The sequence below is a fragment of the Rissa tridactyla genome, chromosome 1 (assembly GCF_028500815.1).
Source record: "Rissa tridactyla isolate bRisTri1 chromosome 1, bRisTri1.patW.cur.20221130, whole genome shotgun sequence".
Lineage (NCBI taxonomy): Eukaryota > Metazoa > Chordata > Aves > Charadriiformes > Laridae > Rissa > Rissa tridactyla.
In genome coordinates, this window is record NC_071466.1 from 34,181,113 (window position 1) to 34,201,495 (window position 20,383).

The following is a 20,383-nucleotide window of genomic DNA, read 5'->3' on the forward strand; positions in this document are numbered from 1 at the left end:
CCTCAGCACAGAGAAGATAAAAACTGAGTTTAATCCTGTAGCTAATCCTGTTTTTAAAGGAAGCTGTTATCCAAGCCCTCGAATGCATCAATGGTTTGGGGGTTGGGTTTTTTCTTTCTGTTTTGTTTGTTTTCATAAATTGTTGCTTGTTAAAGGATTGATGATTATGCAGATTTAGTGCATTTCAAATTCATTAAACTCAGCGCTGGCTGAAGTAAACATCTAATCTTCCTATAATGCTTGATCCTTACACAAGCATAACTACTGAAAGACTCATTACAATGAGCAATTTTCAGAGCAAAGCGTTTTCCAAACAAGCCTAACTATTCACATATATTATTCAGCCAAATCTAAACTGTATCACTACATGCCAATTGAGCAAAAATCATATTTCACTGATTATGCTAGCACAGATTATATATATGTATACATGTATAAAACGTGTATTTATATAAACACACATATATTTTTAAAACATATATATAATTTGATAAAACACCTGATTTATTAGGAAGGGATGAAAATTTGATCCATATATAATGCGCCAAATACATATTTGTTACAAATTCAATCTTGATTCAAACCTATAACCTTAAAGTGTTCTAATCTTATTCTAACTGTTGTATAGAAAATGTTTCATCACTGCCTTCTTAAGGGAAAAAAAGTACAGACAACTATTAATAACACAGACGTGAAAAAAGAAAAAAAAAGTACCCACAAATTGGTTAATTTTCTTTCCCACAGTACCTGATCGTGGCTTCAGGCCAAAAGGGATTGTAGTGTTTGTCGTAGGAGACATTGTCGGACTTTTATCTTTGTTCTGTGTAATTAAAGAACATATATGTAAGTCAGAGTAACATCCAGAACATCTCAGCACAACTGATTCTATAAAACGCAAAAGTTAATGCTGCGCACTGCAACTATTCCACCATAATCTGATGACAACGTAGCCTCCCTTTTTTTATTCTGTCCTATTCCTTTGCTGGAAAAGATGAGTTTCTGACCAAAGACTTGAAGATATTCCTCCTAGCTATAAGCGAGCTCGATTATTTCTCAGTTTTTTCTCATGTAATCACTTGGTTCCATCAAACATAGATTTTTGTGTCTTAGTATATTTAGAAAAACAAAGCAAAACCACTTTTTTTTTTTCTTACATACATTTGTTTCTTTCACAGAAAGAAACCATTCTGCACGGTATTTTCTATGCAACACTGAATTTCTGTATAAAAAGCAGAAAAGAGGAAGTTATGCATACACCTCAGAGCACGACTGTGCTTGACCTTGAACTATGCTAACAGTTGCAGCAAGAATAATGGAGTAGCAGGGTACAGGAGGTGAGGTATAATCATCATAACACCAATGGTAATATAGAAAGAGTTCTATAACCAAACTCTGTAATGGGAATCCTATTTAAAAAGTGATTCCTCAGGGAGCCAGGAACTATAGGAGTCCCCTCACCAACACTGGTGGAAAGTGGCTGGGTCCTCATGAATTTTCAAGATGCTCATATACACTGCAACGCAGAGGGAGAAGCCCTGTTTCTGCACAGAAAAAAGGAAGAGGAAAAAATCTCCATAAGGAGCTCCCTACTGTTTCCCTTTTTGACTTTCTGCTGAGATTCGCACTGTGAAAGTGATAGGATCAATAAAAATCAGACTCTTCTCTGAAAATTAACCAAGGACATGACAACTGTGCAAAAACAAACTGCAGTGAAATCAATAGAAACTCTTGTGGAACAAGAACAGTCAAAAAAAGAAAATCTAGCAAATAAACAAAATGTAAAAAAAAAAAAAATGTGTTTTATACTAAACTACATAACTCAAACAGCTGTATCAGAAAGTATATTTTTATACCCTAGTAAATCCTTATGACGACAAGAATAAACCACAGGCCAAATAAGCCACATAGCCATTACTAATGAACTCAGTCATATTTTCTGTGATATTCAATTACATGTTTCATTTAGGTGTCCTGGTTTGAGGTAAAACAGAACCAATTTTCTGATTTGTAATTTTACTTTTTAGCTGGGCCTCTTCTAACTGACTAAAGTCTGAAATTAACAGCACATTGTTCAGAAACTGTTCACTCTCAGAGTGATAAGACCTGAATATACCGAGGAACGGTATGCACAGAGGCTCTCGCTTATACTTATTGCTGTAAAAACCAAGGTCAGCTAACTTCGTTATTTGCCCCGTTAGAGGGTCAGAAGCGGAAAAGCATTGAGGGGTCACACCTGTATGGAGGAGGGGACAGGACAGGTGACCCAAAACTGACCAACAGGGTATTCCATCCCATCTGCATCACGCTTAGCTGAGGGATCAAAAGGTCAAGTCTCTTTCTTTAATGGCCAACGTCCAAGGAGGACCCTGTCTGTTTGTCTGCCATTTGATCCCGATCCGAGCATTCCTAACTCCAGATCTGGAAATCAGCTCCTGTCTGGCGCTGACTCCAGTCTGGGACTTTCCCTGTGCCTGCTGGTGATGCGATCATCATCCTGGGAGCTGGATATGGTTTTGTACATATTGTATACTTTTTTTTAATTATTATTTATTATTTCCTTATTTATTATTATTTTCATTAAAGTACTTTAGTTCTTTTTCTAAACTCGTAAATCTTTCTCTCTTCCTCTCCTCTCTTTGAAGGGGGGGGGGGGGGGTGGGGGGGGGGTGCGGAGGGCTATCTGTCATTCTGATTGGCCAATCCGGCCAAAACCACAACATTAGTATACGAACCATTCATATAAAACATATAAGAGACAAACAAATCGCACTAGCATCTTACCTCATTGTGAGAGGCTTGCCCACTTGTATTCCAAACAATTAGATCATTCTGCGTGATTGGAAAAAAAGAAAAGATCATTTCACCAACTATATTAGTGATATACCACAACAGGATATTTTACTCGTGATACTCAGATACACATTGATACGTAATTCATTTTTTCACTGAAACAATTAATTTTCATGAATAATAAATACATTTATTGCTAGTTGAATGACATTGAAAAAACCTTGTGGAAATTATTTGCACAGATTTGTCATACATTTTTTAGTTTCAGTCCTTAGTGATTACAACTGCATTTATAAGCTTTTAATATTTGTTAGTTCAAATGCAGTATCCAATTTTGCCTTACAGATTCTGTAATTAAACTGTCACCAAGAGTTTAACATGAAAATATAGATTTTTAATATAGATTTGAAGATAAGTATTCTGTAACCAATTAATTTTATAATTGCAATATAACATACCTTTTGTTATCACTTCTGCAATAGTTAAATTGGAAACATGTAAGCCATGTTAATAAATATGAAATGCAACCAATAATTCTGCATCAGTAACAACTCAGTCAGCAGAGACACAGCTGGCATAACTAAAACCACATTATAATTCAATTCAAAAATCATTTCCGTAGGGCCAATTCTTTTTTTTTTTTTTAATAAATAAAAAACGGGAGAAAAAAAAAAAGACAGAAGTTGGAACACTTGGTCCCAACAGTCACAGAGCTTTCCAAAAGTTAGCAAGATGGGAAAGAACATCACACACCGATCTTCATGATCTTTCGTGGCTACTTTCGAAGCCTAAAAAAAAAAATTCTTCAACTGTAGACATCTTTCAGAATATTACCGCAACCACTGTATTAGCTAGAATAAACACAAAGAAATCTTACTCATCTGGTCCCAGCCAGTTCTCCCCGTGACTCGCACGCTTGGGCACTCCTGTGCTCAGGGACTACGTGCTTGCGACAGGCCCGCTAGTTATGCCTACGTTGCAGGTCTAATCTTTCTCACAGCATGCAGGTCACTAGTCAGAATTCTGAATTTATGCTAAATTGAATTAATTTAGTAACACAGGTAGTAACATAAGCCCTTAGTGTACTACACAGAATGCAGCACGATTAAATACTTGCTTCTGAAAAATGTGTTTCCATTTCATGGAACATGTCTAGTGCTTTCAGCTGCATAACACAGTCCAGGTCAGGCCCCCTACAAGTGCTTAGGAAGATTTATTTCTTCTTTTTAAAAGGTTCTTAAAAGTGAATCAGCAGCATCCTTGTTATACAGAGACCACAGACATTTTGACACTGAATTAACCTTATCTGTTCATCTCAGCAACATAGTAAGAACTGTTCCAAATAAAGCGTGGTAACCCCAACATACAACCATATAACAAGAGAGATGAACCAACTCTTTTTTTTTTTTTTAAATGAGATATTTTGAAGAAAAAAAGACAAATTTAAGACCAACAAAATCACAAGGATATCATAGGAATATTTGACGTTAATGATGATTATACAGGAGTATGTGAAGAGCATCAAGATAAACCAGATTCAATCTATGTCTGGATAAGACAGACCGTAACATATAATATATCTCATATACATAATCTATATTTTTATATATTATATAAAAATATTTTAAAATATATACTTTTGTATATCATGTAATATATAAAAATATGTAATATGTAATATTTTAGAATATATATATATTTTTGTATATATACCAATATATACAGAACATTATGTAATTTTGTTCGCAGAATCTTCTTGCAAAAGCAGTCACAAAAATCCCTACACAAACAAGTTCTGAAGTAGTAACGTGTGCACCAAATATTTAAATTAATTTTTTCCATAGTTTTTCATTTCTGGATCATTGCAATGTACACAAAACTTAAAATACTTCTGAAACTTTAAAACAATTACCTCAATCTGTTTGTAATGTTAAACAGTCTGTTTGTAATATAAACAAATTAAAAATACTGCTGTTAATAAAAACTTAGTAGCTACAAGAGTATTTGGGGTGACAGGGAAGAGGAATCAGGTGTTTCATTTTATTGAAGATCTAACTTCAAGTGACTTACTTTTTCCAGGGAAAAGCAACCACTGCAACTACTACAGTGTTTATTGGAAGAAAAGGCTTCTATTAATTTAATTACATCCTTTTTTTTTTTTTAAGGTCTTAATCAACTTCCCATTCACAGCCAAATCTTCAGATTCATGCTAAGGCAAAAAAAAACCCCACCAAAACCAAACAAAACAAAACCAGGCCTAAACCCACTATTATCTCTACACAGAAAGTGACAGAATGCAACAATCCATTCCAAATGTTTCCGCATTTATTGCATCCAGACACCTCCATACCTGACTCAATGACCATTTTTCACCCTGTTCACATGTTCTCACTTCAGGCTTTGCTTTCTCCATAATCAATTCCCTCCTCCTCTGAAATTCTAGTTCCTCTTCAGCATTTTCTCTCTGTAAGATTAAAAATTCTTTAGACCGCCTATCACTGGAAATAGAACTGTATCTTTTTTTTGCATAAAATTACATCAGAAGTATTTATTACAGATACCGCATCCTTGCAGTTCCAGTGCTAAAAGGTAGATCATTTAAATCTAACCAAAGTACGTCATAAAGAACACGGGTTCACCAGTCAGGCTACAGATCAAATAACAAGCAGCACATATCACACCGTACAACTCCAAATCACACTTTATATACTGTCTGTAACTATGGTGACAGTGCTCTGGCAAAACACTAATTTTTAGTTAAAGTATTTTTAGGGTTATCCTTAGTGAATGTACTGTCTTCCTATACCAGAACAGGCAGATAGGGGGGGTGGGATGGTAGACAAGTATGTACAGCTGAGCTGTGAACTGCCATACATCAAAGCTGCACATGGGGGGTGGGGGGGTGGGGGAACCTAAGATGAAAAACTAACTGAAAAACTCAGAAAAATTTTAAGTATACACATGCAAAAAAATAAAAGCAATTCCATAAAAATGTTAAAGAAGAACTAGTTTTGTCCTCCATCCTACTAAATTTTTTCCTTCCCTACTTGGTAGATTAATAGTTGATGAAGTTGTTGGCCCATTTCCTGTCTTCCCCCCCCAAATATTTTGTCATAATACACTCATAAACGTACCTGACCAAGGGAAGACATCTCCATCTGCATTTGACCACTATGTATAAAGATAAACAAATGCAAATATGTAATTCATTGTGTAGAAACTTGAATATGGTTAATCTAGCAAATGCATTATTTTTATCTAAAAAAGGTAGATAAACACACTTTACTGTAGACTCCTGAAATTCTAAAGCTCTTGCTGGTTCCATGGGATACAGATTCACAGCACTGCTCTCTGAAATATCCATGCTTAATCTGCAAGGTTTGAAATAAAAACATTGCACTGGGGTATAGCTTTGGTAACCGTTCTGTTCAGTATTTAATTTCAAATAAATGGATATACGAAATACCTCTGGAGTCATGGTTTTAACCTGCTCAGTGTTCTCTCAACTTTTTGAAATGCCTCCTGATGCTTCACTGTCACCAGTTCAATCATTATTCTATTTATTTTATTGTTTTGTTTATTATTAAATATTTTTATTCATTATTGATCACCAGATTAATCATTATTAATCATGAATTAATGTTAATGCTTTCATCTGCAAAACGTCACTCTGAGCAATGGCTTGTATCAAAACAAAAGGACCCGTTTACTATCAAAAACCATGCCATTATCTAGAAGATGGTAGATTTCTATATCCAACCTCTAGCGCCCTGTGTTCAAATAGAAGCCACAGTCCCGATTAGATATTAAAATTTAATTTACAGCGTATGAAAATAAAGCAGCACAACAATAAATTCACAACAGACGACGATCCGACAGAAAGCAGTGAATATAAGAATCTGAAGCAAACATCTGGAAATACTGAAAAAGGTTGAGTCTGAAATCTTTTTCCTTTCCAGAACTGAAATGCTGCTTCTGCAGGTTTGAAACTCTGCAGAACACGAGGACAACAATAACTGGACAGGTGTTTTACAAGTTTAATAGTCATATCCATGAGCGAAAATAGCTCCAATTGCTGTGCTCTACACACTGAACTCTAGTCAGTGCACGTTCGGCACGTCAGCATCACCTACTGTTTCAGCCCCTACAGGGATTTCCCATTCTAACTCCTAAACTGCCTTCAGCGTGAGATAAGGATAATTCTGGCTAGAGCTAGTTATTTCAACTAGGTTACCCTGACTAGGTGATTAGAGTTATACTGATGCACAAAGGAAACATCTTTGGGGAAAGTTATAATTTTTGACATGCTCTAGGTTTACATTAAAAGTACGTGGAAGCTTTTGTGCATCTTAAACTAAGGAGTAATGGAAGCATTTAAATTCCTTTGTGGATCTGGATAAAGACACAAAAACTATTCAGTATGAAAACCAAAATTTTCTCACACTGCTTTATGTAATGCAAGTATATAACAAAACTACCATGTAATCCAGTAATTATAAAAGAAATTATGAGGAACGCATGGCCCAGAGGATTGAAAGTCTGCAGCATCATTTGGCAAATATTAAGTACCCCGGTGTATCTTGCTGGGTAAGCCTGGACGTTCACATACAGGAGACATATATTGAAACACCTATATATCGCTCAGTAAATTAAAAAGAAATACTCATAGTTTAAGGTTAGAAAAAGAAAGAGCAGCCACAGAAAAGCCTAAACCCACTATGTAAAAAACTAGAAGAAAAATACAGACATGCATGACACCATTAACTATTTTTAAAAGCCCCATTTCAAATTTCCTATAGTGTTACTAACGAAAGCACATCTGAATATGCATAGAGAAACAGATTCATTTTCCGTATTTTCTTGTCATTTTTAATTTAACAAGAAAAGCTAAGTATGTAGGAATTATTCGGGCAATATTTGACAAAACACAAAATGACAAAGTAATAAGCCCCATACGAGGTGCAGGAGCAATGGTATACTATCACACACAAACCACAGGAACTAAAAAGCTTTCCTAATTTGTATGACTTTTTATGAAGCAAAAATACTTGTGATTCAAGTATTTAGTATATTATTCCAGAATTCAAGTATTCCCTATATGATTCAAAATAATCCAGATGATTGTCACTAGAAATACTAACAGGAGTGCATTTCTGTCGTAAAAAGTAGGAAGGTCTGCTAGGTGAAAAAATGGTATCAAAGTAGGCATTTAAACTAAAGAACAGTGTAGTCACAAGAACAAACAGCCAAGGGAAGAAGGAGAAACAAGGATACTTTAGGCTGGAAGCGACAAGGAGGTTTCTAGTCTTCAGACAAATAAAGCTCTAAACCAGCTACCTCATAGAATAGAAGTAGTGAAGAAAAATGAGTTACCTTGTTTTGAAGTGAACTTAATCAAATTTTGAAGAAAAGCAATAGCAAGCATCTGGACAGAACTACCCACATCGCTCTTTTCAGTAGGACAAGTGTTTATTTTCTTTTAAATACTTATTCCTTTATTTATTCACAGATCCAGAGTCATTCCACCTGACTTTAGCCACTTGAAATAAGCACCTAAATTATAAAACCTTGCCTTCTTGTAGTCAGGGAAAATCTAAATAACTTTCTCTAGCTGCCTCTTCCTCTTTCCCCTTTTGATTTCAGAGGAAAGCTACAGAAACTTCACCACTAATTCAGGCACCTCCTTTATATGCTCCATTGAGGTAGGATGAAGCTGGGCCAGAAAACCTTCTCCAATCTCCATAAAATACACCAAGCATGATTAAGTAGAGGAGAGTTTATAGTCCCCTAGAAGAAATGTAACTATCCTAGACAAAACTTCAGAAAATCACAGTAGTGTACACGAGATGAATGGTTAAGATGTGTCTCCACCTCTAAATTTAGGTTTCTTTTATACCTGAAATCCTTCTTAATTTAATGGTAATCTTGTCTAGATACTCAGAGCACATTTCCTGCTTAATTGTCTAAGTGTCCCCTGAAAAACATTGATATGCTAAAAAAGCACTTCATAACTCCAGAGAACTTTCAATTATCAGTTCAAAAAGAACTCTAAAGTCATTCACAAAAATTGTAAATACATTACATGAACACAGCAGCTATTGTAAGCGTACCTGTTGGGATCTTGTAATAAATCTACTGCTTCTCTTAGTTGTTCTATCATTGCTATATCAATAGTTTGTTCTTCTGATAAATTTATTCTATAACAGAAAACAAAAGCATTCTAAAAAAGAGGTACAACAGCAATTATCAAGGGTAGTCTGAATTTTAGTTTGTGAGCTGTATCTTCCAACTGGCATGCAAACTCTACAGAGGAGAAAAAACAGCCTCTGTACACACAGTATGTGCACAGTATGTCCTGAATTTATGGAAAGAGTTTCTTTTGAAAAAATTCTCCAGCACCTTGTCTTTAACAAAGCCCCCGACCCAATACATACACAAACAAATGCAATGAACTAAAACTTTTAGCATTCAATTAAACAGACTGACTTCTAAAATTGAAAAGTTTTTTACCAATATTTGACTCTTATCAACTGCCCTCACCACATGTATTGTTTTAACATAAGTTCTAAATACAATGACTCTTTTAATGGACCAGCATGCTTTCTTTTGCTTTTCAAGATCAGTAATTCTTTTTGGGGTTTAGACACACAAACACCTGATAGTTCTGCCAATAAGGCTCTTTCAGAAAGTACTTATTCTTCCCTTCCTTCAGTTTTTGGTTTTAAATCATATAGGACTCCACTGTTCTACTTAGTGACAACTTCACTGTCATGCTAAAGACCCTCTTCTTATGCACTCTCCTCAGCAATTGATGTTCACTTGCTCTGTTCTTGAATTGATGTCTATGAATTAATGATTGCTTTAGGGTTAAAATTATGATAAAAGAAGAAAAAAGACTGAGGGATTTTTTCCAATTAAATTACTTTTTTTTAAATGTACATTAAATTTAGATCTTATAAGTTTTGATAAAATCTTTTTTTTAACAGTGCCATTAACAGACTAAATATCAAAATACCTGGTTAAAAAGCTTGCATTCTACATAGGTAAAAATACTGCAGCATTATTGGTGCATACAAATTAGTTGTCATATAACATTCACTCTATTCGGCAAGAATGTGTAAAACATTGAGCACACACAAAATGCAAGGCTGTGCTTCTGTCATGCCTCCAAGTCTACAAAATGATTAACTGATAAGGAAATGCCAGTTCTGGTCAATCTAATGAAATGAGACAGCTAATTACTAATAGATACATTAAAAATACTTACATTTCGTCTGTTTGCCATTGTGTGTCCTCTTCTATTCTCAATAATTCATCACACTCAGCTGCTCTGCTCTGTAAGCAGACAAAGCGATATTGAGAACTGAACTTTGCAATTAAGTAGGCAGATAAATTTTGCTTTTAGACTCAGCCCTGACCTAATTTATACAACAGTTTAAGGTGGCTAGTTGAAGCAATCCAACCCCGCTGCTCCACTGCTCACTCTACCCCCTTTTAAGATACCGATTACAAGATCTTCTACTCACTATGCAGATTTTATTGAGGTCAACAGCCCTTACCCTCCTTTAACTGTAGAAAGAAAGTCAAGCAGCATGAGAATTCTTCACTCTATGTCCCAGATTTCATTTGTGCCTTTCTGGTGTATGCAAACAATGCTTCCATTAAGCACAATCCTAACTCTCCTCTTACTTGCTCTCCTTCTGCAGCTAGATTTGTTTACAGAGCAAGGAAACTCCAAATATGCAAACAGTAGCAATTACGCACTTCATCCATGATTATTAACAGGATTCTTACTTGACAGTTTTAACAGTCACGAATGCATTTTTTTTTAAAAACAAATCAGAACAAAACCTGCATGAAACAATGCATATCAGTCAGCCAGTTGTTTTGGGTTCAGTGTAGGCACAAATTAGAGCCCCCACTGTCCTACCTATAACTATGAAGCGCTGCTTCATAGAAAATATGACTTTCTTTTATGCTTCTATTTGGTGCTTTGCAAGTTTCTTTTTTCTTTCATCTCAGATGGGCAGGAACACCGAAGTAGTTCAGCTGCCAGTAAAGACAGAAGCTTTCTGAATGGATGCGCATTCGTACTAGCAGAGAATGAACAACAGAAAACAGAGAGGCTTACCCTCTTTTGTGTCATGTTTGGCACATCAGTCGCATCACCCTGTACCAATAAATGCTATCCAACTCTGCCAGATGTGTCACTGAAGAGTATACCAGCTTCTCTAACATTCCCCAAAGATGGCCTATTCCCCAGTAGAATAAATAAAGCCATTGTTTTTTCTTTTTCTTCTCCTCACAGGAATGAAGTACGTGATTTTTCCCGTAAAAAGGACACATATCATAAGATGAAAAAAATGCAGTACTTATTCTAGAAGGTGATCCTCAGTCTCTGGGCATAATTATAAAGATAAGGTAAATAAAGCCATATAAATTAGGACTAAAATTTGAAAAACTACAAAATCCTCCAAGCCTAATCTCCTCTTTTGCACTGCAAGTTGTACTGATTTTACGTATTGTTTGGTTAACCAGTATCTCAACTTTAGAAGGCCCCCACTGTCCCAAAAGCATTCTAGTACATGGCTAAACATAAACCAAAGAACACAGACTCAGAAATCCACGCAAGAAGAAAACTGCCCTGAGTTCAAAATCCTCAGAATAAAATGCATGTACTACCTGTCCAAGTCACCAACCTGCCAATCTCAAAAATCATGGTGTTAAGAAGATATCAAAATTAAAAAGAAATGAAATGGCTCACTCTATTGAATTTCAATTTAAGAATATTGGTAAAGTAACCTGCATTTTACCGAAGCACTGTCTGCAACACATTATTTCAGATAATACTATCTCATTATGATAGAGGACATTCCCAATGGAACAGTCTTCAAGTGGTACACTACTGAAAATCAAGATGATGAAGTGAAAAGAATAAGGAAAGGAAATACAAACTATATATATATATAATATAATGTACAGTCAGCTTCAGATGCGTTTACCCGTTTGTCAGGAGAAGACGAAAGTATTCTATGCTGTTCTATCTAGTCCATTCACCTCAAATGTGTGCACATTCTGGAAATCTGTATGCAGGAAACCTGTGATCATTTAACATTTTAATTACCTAAACCCACTACTTCTACTAACTTTTTAACTATCTAAAAAAGAAAAAAATAATCCCTCAATCTTTTTTTAGTATAAAAGTCGCAAAAGAACAAGCCAATATAAGATAAAGTTGGTTGGTTGGGGTTTTCCCCCCCCAACACTTTGTTTTTAAATGCTAGTCCGCTGTAGCTGCCACTTCAGATTCTGCAGCTAGCTGCAGAAGATCTGCAAGAGTTTTGTTACCCGAAAAAACAAAAAAGGTTGCTCAAATAAAGAGATGTTTCACAGAACCAGCACTCTGTTTACAAGAAGCTGAAAGGCCACATCCTTTCTCTTTCCACTATTATTTCCCAGAACATCCTATAAGGGATGGAAGATGGAAGTGAAACATTGCCTCTTTGAACCCCTTAAGACTTTCCACAGAAGAAAAAAATTAGTCTAAAAATATGCGTACTAGATAATCCCTTCTGGCCTGTAAATTAAGAAGAGAGATCACATCCACAGAAACACTACAAACCCCTACTATTTCTCAAATATCTTTCCATTACAAAGGATCTAGCAAAAGTATCCAGCAAATAAATTTTCACAGAAAAATACCCACTTGCTCAAAATTTCCCTAGAATCTTTCAAAACCCCCTCAGTCTACCTAACTACATATAATTTATAAATTCATCAGGCAGTTCTTGCTATATAATACAGCAAGTGAATTTCATGAGTTGCCACACAACACCAACCACTAATGATTCATAATACATTTCTATGGATTCTCTTGCAGCTTTCTCAAGACGCATATGTCCAGACATATTCCACTAAACCTAATGCCACAAATGGAAAAAAATGAGTAAATCACAATACGAATTGTGAAAATACAGCTTAAAACAGACAAAAAGGCACAACTGAACAATTTCTAAGAGGTCATTCATTATGAAAAACAGTTCAAAAAGAAAACACGTTTGGTAGTTCCCCGACAACAAGCCATATGCCAGTGAGATGCCACATGACTGATAAGCAAGTACTCATTAACCATGACAGAAAGACAAGAGTAATACTTTCAAAAGGATTAAGCAACTACCTATGACGTGTAACTAGCAATGCAGAGCACCACTGTTCAGTAATGAACATCTTGAGGAAACTACAGTGGCACCCTCACATACAAAAGAGACTGATGGGTATAATCTCAAAGTTTCTTGTGGATAACCTGTGTTTTCTTACATCCTTTATTATAAACACACACACACATTTTGTTATATGCGCAAAGATACACACAATTATTCAAATGCACTTTCCTAGCATCTATAGCACCTAAAATGTTCATAACGGGGTCAGAGTATACTCCCAAAATGTATCAAGAAAGGAAGATGCCAAATTTCGTAAGAAGTAGATTCCTAGAATAACAGATTTTATTTTAGATTTGATATAATTTGTCTTTATAGATCTCTCAATTTCTACTATAATTTTAAAATATTTAAGAATATATATTTTACTACCGTAACATTATTTCATAACTTTAGCCACCACAGCTAACACTGAAAGTCTTCTTGCATTTTACTAATGTAACAAATGCAAAAATTGCTCAATTCAAAATATAAAGCAAATCAGACAGAACATACTTGCCACTTTTTCTTAAAGCGTTAAACATAGCTAAAGGATAACCCTCACGTATACTAGAGAGTGAGTTATGGATAAACTGACCTCCTGCATTAATTATAATCACTTTAAACCTACCTGCTTAATTTTGCATTCTGTATGTTTTATGACAATGAATATCAATTGCAGTCTCTCATTCACTAAGACGTCTACAGTTTGTCATTCCTTTTTGCTCTACACTTATAAAAGTAGTGAAGATATTTCCCCCCATTGAAAACTGTCACAAGCTTACCTTAATGTAACTCATAAATTCAGTAGTAAGAGTATCCGATTCATCAAACTGGTTTCCTGTTTCTCTTGACTTATCATTGACAATCAAGTGAGAAGATCCCTGATGGAATTCCACTAATAACGACAAAAAGAGATTGAAGAATGATTTCTGATTCAGCTCAACATTTGTTACGCAACATAATTTAAGTGCATTAAATTATAGAGCTCAAAAGCAAACCAAGTTTAAATTTGAAGCATATTAAAAACTTCCAAATAAGTTAAGACTTTTGCATTTTAATGAATTATGCCAATGCATTTCAAAGATCTAATAAACCAATAACCTGGGCTCATACAGCTGTAGATCAGAAGCATCACAGCAGACATTGATGGAGTCAGTTTTGAACTACAGCAAGTATGTCTTGCCAGTACTGGTACAAGAATACAGCTAGACAGCTGCAGAGTATTTAAGACACTCAGGTGTCTCAGTCAGTGACTTGCAGTTTAATGCAACTTCAGAGTTTCTATGCTGTAACAAACACTCAAACTCTTAGCAGAATTTACAAAAATAAAATGATTCAGAGCCTTCAGAGCCTATGTCAGTCCCCTGCTTACATATAATACTTCCAGGGGTATGAGGCAGTAATAATTTTCTCCTCTGTTTAAAGCGGTCTGATCCTATAACATACCTGCTCCAGTGTACTAATAAACACTATAGGATGTAATGTTCTTACTATCTCACTTCGTATTCTACTAAATTCTGATGAGTATCTCAACTGAAGTTCATTTAATCTAGTATGTAACACTGGGGAAAGGCTGATCTCCTATTTATGTGGCTTCCATATGCAACTCACTGACTCCATCCTGCCACTTATCATTAGTATGTGCAGACCTTGGAGACACACTGTTTATCAGTATGTAGATATAATTTAAAAACATACAAGTTACTTTAATAAAATTTAAATAAAATTACACCATCTCGCAAAATCTGAAGAGGCTTACTTCTTTCCAGAGGTAATTCTAACTTTGATTAACAAAGCTTTATATACGCATTAAGTGCAACTACAGAAATGGACTCTGCTTTGTACATTACTAACTCAGAATCTGAGTTAGCATTTGATAAAAGTTATTACACATTGATATTACTGGTTGGGAAGCACGGTTTAAACCAAGTCTCACTTTTCTTCCCCAGTCAGAACCAGAATTTATTAACTCTTGAGACAGGATGGAAGAAGGTTGTTGGAATTGCTACAGAAAATTACTATAAGGACCTCAATTCAGTATAATTAAAAATGATCTAAATAGCACGCTTTTTTTTTTTCTTTATTACATGACTGCATATGTATGCTCAAAGCCTTTTGGGTACGTAGGCAGGCATTTATTACAAAAAATTAAAATGCACAGGGTAGTGAAAATACCTATTGTTCAACTACAGTATAAGCAAGAAAAATCAATTTAATAAGGCATTTATCCAGTGCAAAATTAAACACTGAAAATTCCAAGGAAAATCAGCAGTAAATAAAATGTATCTAATTTAAAGATGATGTTTGTAGACTCTTGAAAGATTGATGCTTGTTGGGCCATGACTTTTGCAAACAGAATTTACAGTCTTATACAGAGAATTATCAACAGAATATCCTTGCATTTAACTTCCACTTTTTCTACATTCCAACCTTTTCTTGAATTAGCGTGGTGACCTGAGTCTTCCTTTATAACCTGGTCTTCTTCCACGATGTCCGACATTGGAACATTAAAGCTGACAGTATCTTCATCAGATGGCTAAGAAGAAATAAGAGAACCACTGGTTTCAGCTTAAACTAAGACTGATAAAAATGTACTATTAAGAAGCATGGTCACTAGAGACTGGGAAACTAGTAAGGGAGAGGATAGCAGAGCATCTAGAATGACTAAATCTTGTTGTAGGAAGCTGTAGTCATGCTGAATGCATCCTCACAGCAGGCTTTCCAAGCAGCACAATTCATCTGTCCTCTTTTCCTATCGTCCTCACTGCACTAGTCCTCTCCTTCCAGTGACACCGTTGCACTGCGCTTTCCCGGGACAACTGAAAATAGAGGCTCCTTGTAGCCACCAAAGCTTGCAGAAAAGCTGAGCCTGATATCACAGTTCTTTCTTCTCTCCCTCCAAGACACTTCTCCCCCGCACTACCATGCAGCTTGTTAGTTTAGTGCCTAAAGCAAGCAAGATGAACTTTGTAGGCTGAGGCAGTATCTTTTATTAGATTAACCCGTAGAGCTGAAAAAAAAAAGCATATCAAGTATACTAGTTTTTCTTCATGGACTTAAAAGCTTATTCATTTTTTTCAGCTATATTAGTTAGTATACCAAAACATATCGCTTTTATCTACAAGCTTATCCTGTCTATGACTTTACAGATAGCGGCTACACAACGAAGCGCTGACACACTAGCCTTCATTTCTGTCCCATGCCACTACCGCTCCGCTATTCCCCCAGGACCAGCAGTGACCTGCTCACAGTGGGACCTGCTCACATTCTCTCCTGAGGTGAACCACAGCAAAAAACACAGTGTGCAGAAAAGGCCAAGTTTTTATTCTTGCTCTCTTAAGATAGAGAGCTTACCATTACAGTAGCCTCTCAGAGCTTTGCGAGTGTATTTCCCAACAAACCCACTGGCATTACTTATCCTTTAGGTGCTTTGTTTCGCTAACTCACTACCCCGTGCACATACATTCCATACATGTATTCTGTAATTAAAACTGCTATAATACACGTATAGTAGTTTGTTACATATCTTTTAAGAATATATATATTTTAAGGAAATGGTATTTCCCCGTTTATCAGTTCAGCCCATTGTAACACAAGATCTGCAATGGAAGGACAGATTGTTACATACAACCAGTTATTCAGTTGCACCATTGCTAGCTTCTACAAGAATTATGCCATTCCTAGTACCTTTATATGTTCATATTCCATGTAGGAAACATTTTTTTTAAATCCTGAAGCTAAGACTTTTGATAAGGGATGGAGCAAACCACTTTCCTCTTAAAATACTGTATCAAAGATACATGTGGTTATTCCTATTTGCCAAGAATACCCTGGCCTGAACACATTTTGTAAATGTGGACCAACATAACTCTTCTTTATGAATAAACTGCATGTTATTAACTCTGAATTCACTGGCTGCATTCTTCTACTTAAAGAGAAAAAATTCAAAGGATGTTCAAGGAGTTGAAAAAGCCTTATCAAAAAGATGAAGCTTTACAATGAAGTGAACTAACATTGCAGTACTGTTCCTATTTGTCAACTTTAAAAATAAGTTTTAAATTTAAAAGAAAATATTTTCAAATAAAACAAATCAGTATCTCAAATGGAAAATAAACTAATCACACTCCAAGTATTCTAAGCACAAAAGTAACTAGTTCTTTTAGACCTGAAGGAATAAACAAATAGCTTTTAAAAAAAAAAAAAAAAAAGACATGCACAGTATAAATTCATTCAGACAACCAAGGTTACAGTGAAGTTCCTTCTCTTTCTTTCAGGCTGTATCTCATGTGACATTTAAGCACTAAATCTAGTTATTCTAGACCAAAGATTCATGATTTGTTAATTTCACAACTATCATTTGAAAATATTACAGTAAAGTGTTATTATATGCATTATTCAAAGTTCTGATTACTAAAACAGGCAAGATTTTTTTCTCAGCAGAGTAACACATACAGCTTTTAGAAAAATATTTTGGAGCACTGGTGTAAAAAAAGCTACAGGTCATTCAATTTGGAAACAGAAAATCATTCCTTTAACAGGCTATGTCTCTTTCAGGGCCTACGGAATTCTGCAACTGATTTTCCAGGTGCTTCCTGCCAGTGTACTACAAAACAGAAACTATCCAAAGTAGCTTGCAATAATACAAAAGTATTGCTCTTTCATAGGTGAGACACTGTATGTCACTTCCTTTGTCCACAGTTTTATTTTTATTCAGCTAGCAAGAGAAGACAACAATAGAAATACAAGAAACAAAAACAAAGGATGAGGAGTCCAATTTTCATCTTAAATACCTAATATTATTCCAACACTGAATTCAGATCGTGCATTTTGAAAGAATCTTCATATACATTCTTGCTGGTTCTAAAGCGTCTCTCTTATGGGTAACAAAGCAGGGACACCACCTGGATCTTAAAAAGTACCCTGTTCTAATGAATTTTAACTAAGGAAAAAAAAAAAGGTCAAAGGGAGGTAGAAAATGAATGCAAATGCTACACTGTTCCTAAAAGATGAGGTACGTGAGTGCACTACCTTAAAGCAGAAAACGCCTTCAAGTTGCCATGATAAGTTTTACAGCAACACTACAAGATATCTTTCACTTAAAATGCCCAAGATGACTATAGCTCTGAAGAATTGACCCTGTAATGACCCTACCAACAAGCCAGACAAATACGTAAAATGTTCATTTTGTCAAGCACTCCCTCCTAAGTGTACGGATCCAAAGCTAATTAGCAAGCTTCCTAAAAAATGCATTAGTATTCAAACAAGTGATGCATTTAAGTTACTATTTTCAGGTTACACAAATGCAAAACGACTTTGTAGTGTTTTCTGTAAAAGAGATGAAACTCAAGAGCCACTAGCCTTCAGACTAAACTGTAGCTTGCCTTATATACCTGTTGTATTTATAAAAACCCTCCAAAAAATGTGTTTTAATGATCACTTTATGACTGGACATTTAATGTTTATCTCATGTTTGGTATGTAGATTTGTGATTGAAATTAACAATGTCCATCAATCTGTATTTGCAACATGCTACTATTTCTTGCACAATTCTCATGTATTAAAGTACACAAGTATTAAAGATTGCCTCAGAAGGAAAAGTGAGTGGTGAATTTACTATCAAACACATTTTGGATTACTGATCTCAGCATCTATTTTCTCCGTAACAGTAGAGCAGTAGTCAGGTGGGGATGGAATGAGTACATAGTTCTCATATACAAAGTCTTTGTGCTAATAAAAATGTATTGGTTTTCTGTTGGTTGTCTTTAAAATAATTTTTTGCTTTACAACTGCTATGTTTTGATTAGAGGAAAGATGATCTATTTTTCTAAAGGTGTTATTTATAGCTAAAGAGGAAATTCCAGAATAACAGTTTCATTAACAAGCTAACTCAGCTTCAGGAAGTGTAAGAATGACAAAACAGTTTGTAAGCCGCTCTGAATGGACCGCATGCTCTAAGAACTAGAGGTAAACCATTAGAAGTCTGTCTAGAATTCATGATTAATTCTGCTTCATTTCCATCTAGCAAGAAACTTGCCCAAATACTTGGAAAGCATTGCCAGTTTTCTTAAGTGCTTTTGTATTTAAAAGACCAATCAGCGTGTAAGTGGACTCATTTTCAATTTGCTTTTTAGCAACTACAAATTCAGTACCTAAGCTTGGTTCTTCATACATTTGTTTAAAAAGCAACAGAATCTCTTTTCCTCAAAGGAGGAGAGAAGCACTAAAGAATCAGAGTAAAATTATTTTAAGTAGCAAGGAGCTACTTAATTCACATTGTTACACAAAATATAGTCAAAATACGGGTGCAGAGGGAAAGTGAGCAGGACACAAAATGCAGGCAACTTACCTCTGTTGCTGACAAACGTTTATCTCCATTATCACTACCAACACCTGAATCTGAGTCCTTTTTACTTGGGTAGATGTCATCAATGCTACATGTGAATAAAAATAAAAATAACTTAAAAACCCAAACAATAAAATTTGTCATAGCATTTACCATTAGAATTCTGTCCTGGACTTAAATCAAAGCAAAATTTCAGTCTTAATGGAAGAGGGCGAAATAGCATAGTATGGTTAAAAATACATTTGAAATCTGTTGACAGTAAAATAGATCAGGTGGGACGGCTGGTTAGTCTAATGATTAACGAAAGTAACAGAAATAATCTGCTGTAAAGCTTGCTTTTGCCTATGCACTAGGTTAAAACACTTAGTTACTAGCTAAGTAGCACAGGAGTCCAACTGAAGTCATTTAGCCATGAGATCAGCAACTAAACTAGTTGAACTCAAACCGGAGTCAACGGATTTAATTGTAACCATTGATGCATTAAAAACGAACTGATATTTCCCTGCGGCTTGAAGTAATTATTAACACAGAAACCTCCTTTTGGTGCTCTAAAATAGACTTTGAAATTTAGGTTTATTAAGAAAACGACCATAATAATGGCAACTGCTCTTTCTTCTGGTTTCATTACCTGGTATGACCTCTACTCACTTTAAAGTACGCTATTAGATGCAATACACTCGTCGACTAACTTTTTTTTTTAAATATGCTTTATTATCCTATCATTTGCAAACCTGAAAGCAGTAATCCTGAATTCAGATTGACACAGCAATTTAAAAAATAACTTTATCAGGCTTCACATGAATAAGGCATCTGATTAATGCTAATATTAAATTATGTCCTATCAGTAAACACTAAGGACTTCATGCAGAAAATGCATATGGAAATCCTAGCCAGGTTATGTTTTTTCTTTAGAAGTGTGAAATTATTCTCTAAAATGAAAATTTGGTAATTATTATTTGATAGAGCATTAGGCTCTTAGTTGGCAACTGGTACCTACTCTGTACTGTCCCCTTACCCTACCCTGTATGCTCCTGTATGAGCAAAATGT

General features: G+C 35.2%; 1 protein-coding gene across 8 annotated transcripts in view; it reads right to left on the reverse strand.

The window, feature by feature from the left end:
• The window catches only part of LRCH1 (leucine rich repeats and calponin homology domain containing 1), a 139,326-nt gene that overhangs the window by 39,995 nt on the left and 78,948 nt on the right, over positions 1–20,383 (reverse strand). For 5 of the 8 annotated variants that reach the window (XR_008468197.1, XR_008468208.1, XR_008468211.1 and 2 more), the window contains exons 7-16: positions 19,339–19,423; positions 15,423–15,528; positions 13,775–13,887; positions 10,058–10,125; positions 8,901–8,987; positions 6,072–6,161; positions 5,925–5,961; positions 5,141–5,254; positions 2,782–2,829; positions 748–820 (exon numbers count right to left, since the gene is read on the reverse strand). Coding sequence is in view for 2 of the 8 variants with exons in the window: in XM_054212804.1 (XP_054068779.1) it covers positions 748–820; positions 2,782–2,829; positions 5,141–5,254; positions 5,925–5,961; positions 6,072–6,161; positions 8,901–8,987; positions 10,058–10,125; positions 13,775–13,887; positions 15,423–15,528; positions 19,339–19,423 (821 nt within the window). In the remaining 6 variants the exon portion in view is untranslated. The remainder of the gene's footprint in view (positions 1–747; positions 821–2,781; positions 2,830–5,140; positions 5,255–5,924; positions 5,962–6,071; positions 6,162–8,900; positions 8,988–10,057; positions 10,126–13,774; positions 13,888–15,422; positions 15,529–19,338; positions 19,424–20,383) is intronic. The other 3 variants (XR_008468199.1, XR_008468205.1, XR_008468209.1) reach the window with 3 other exon arrangements.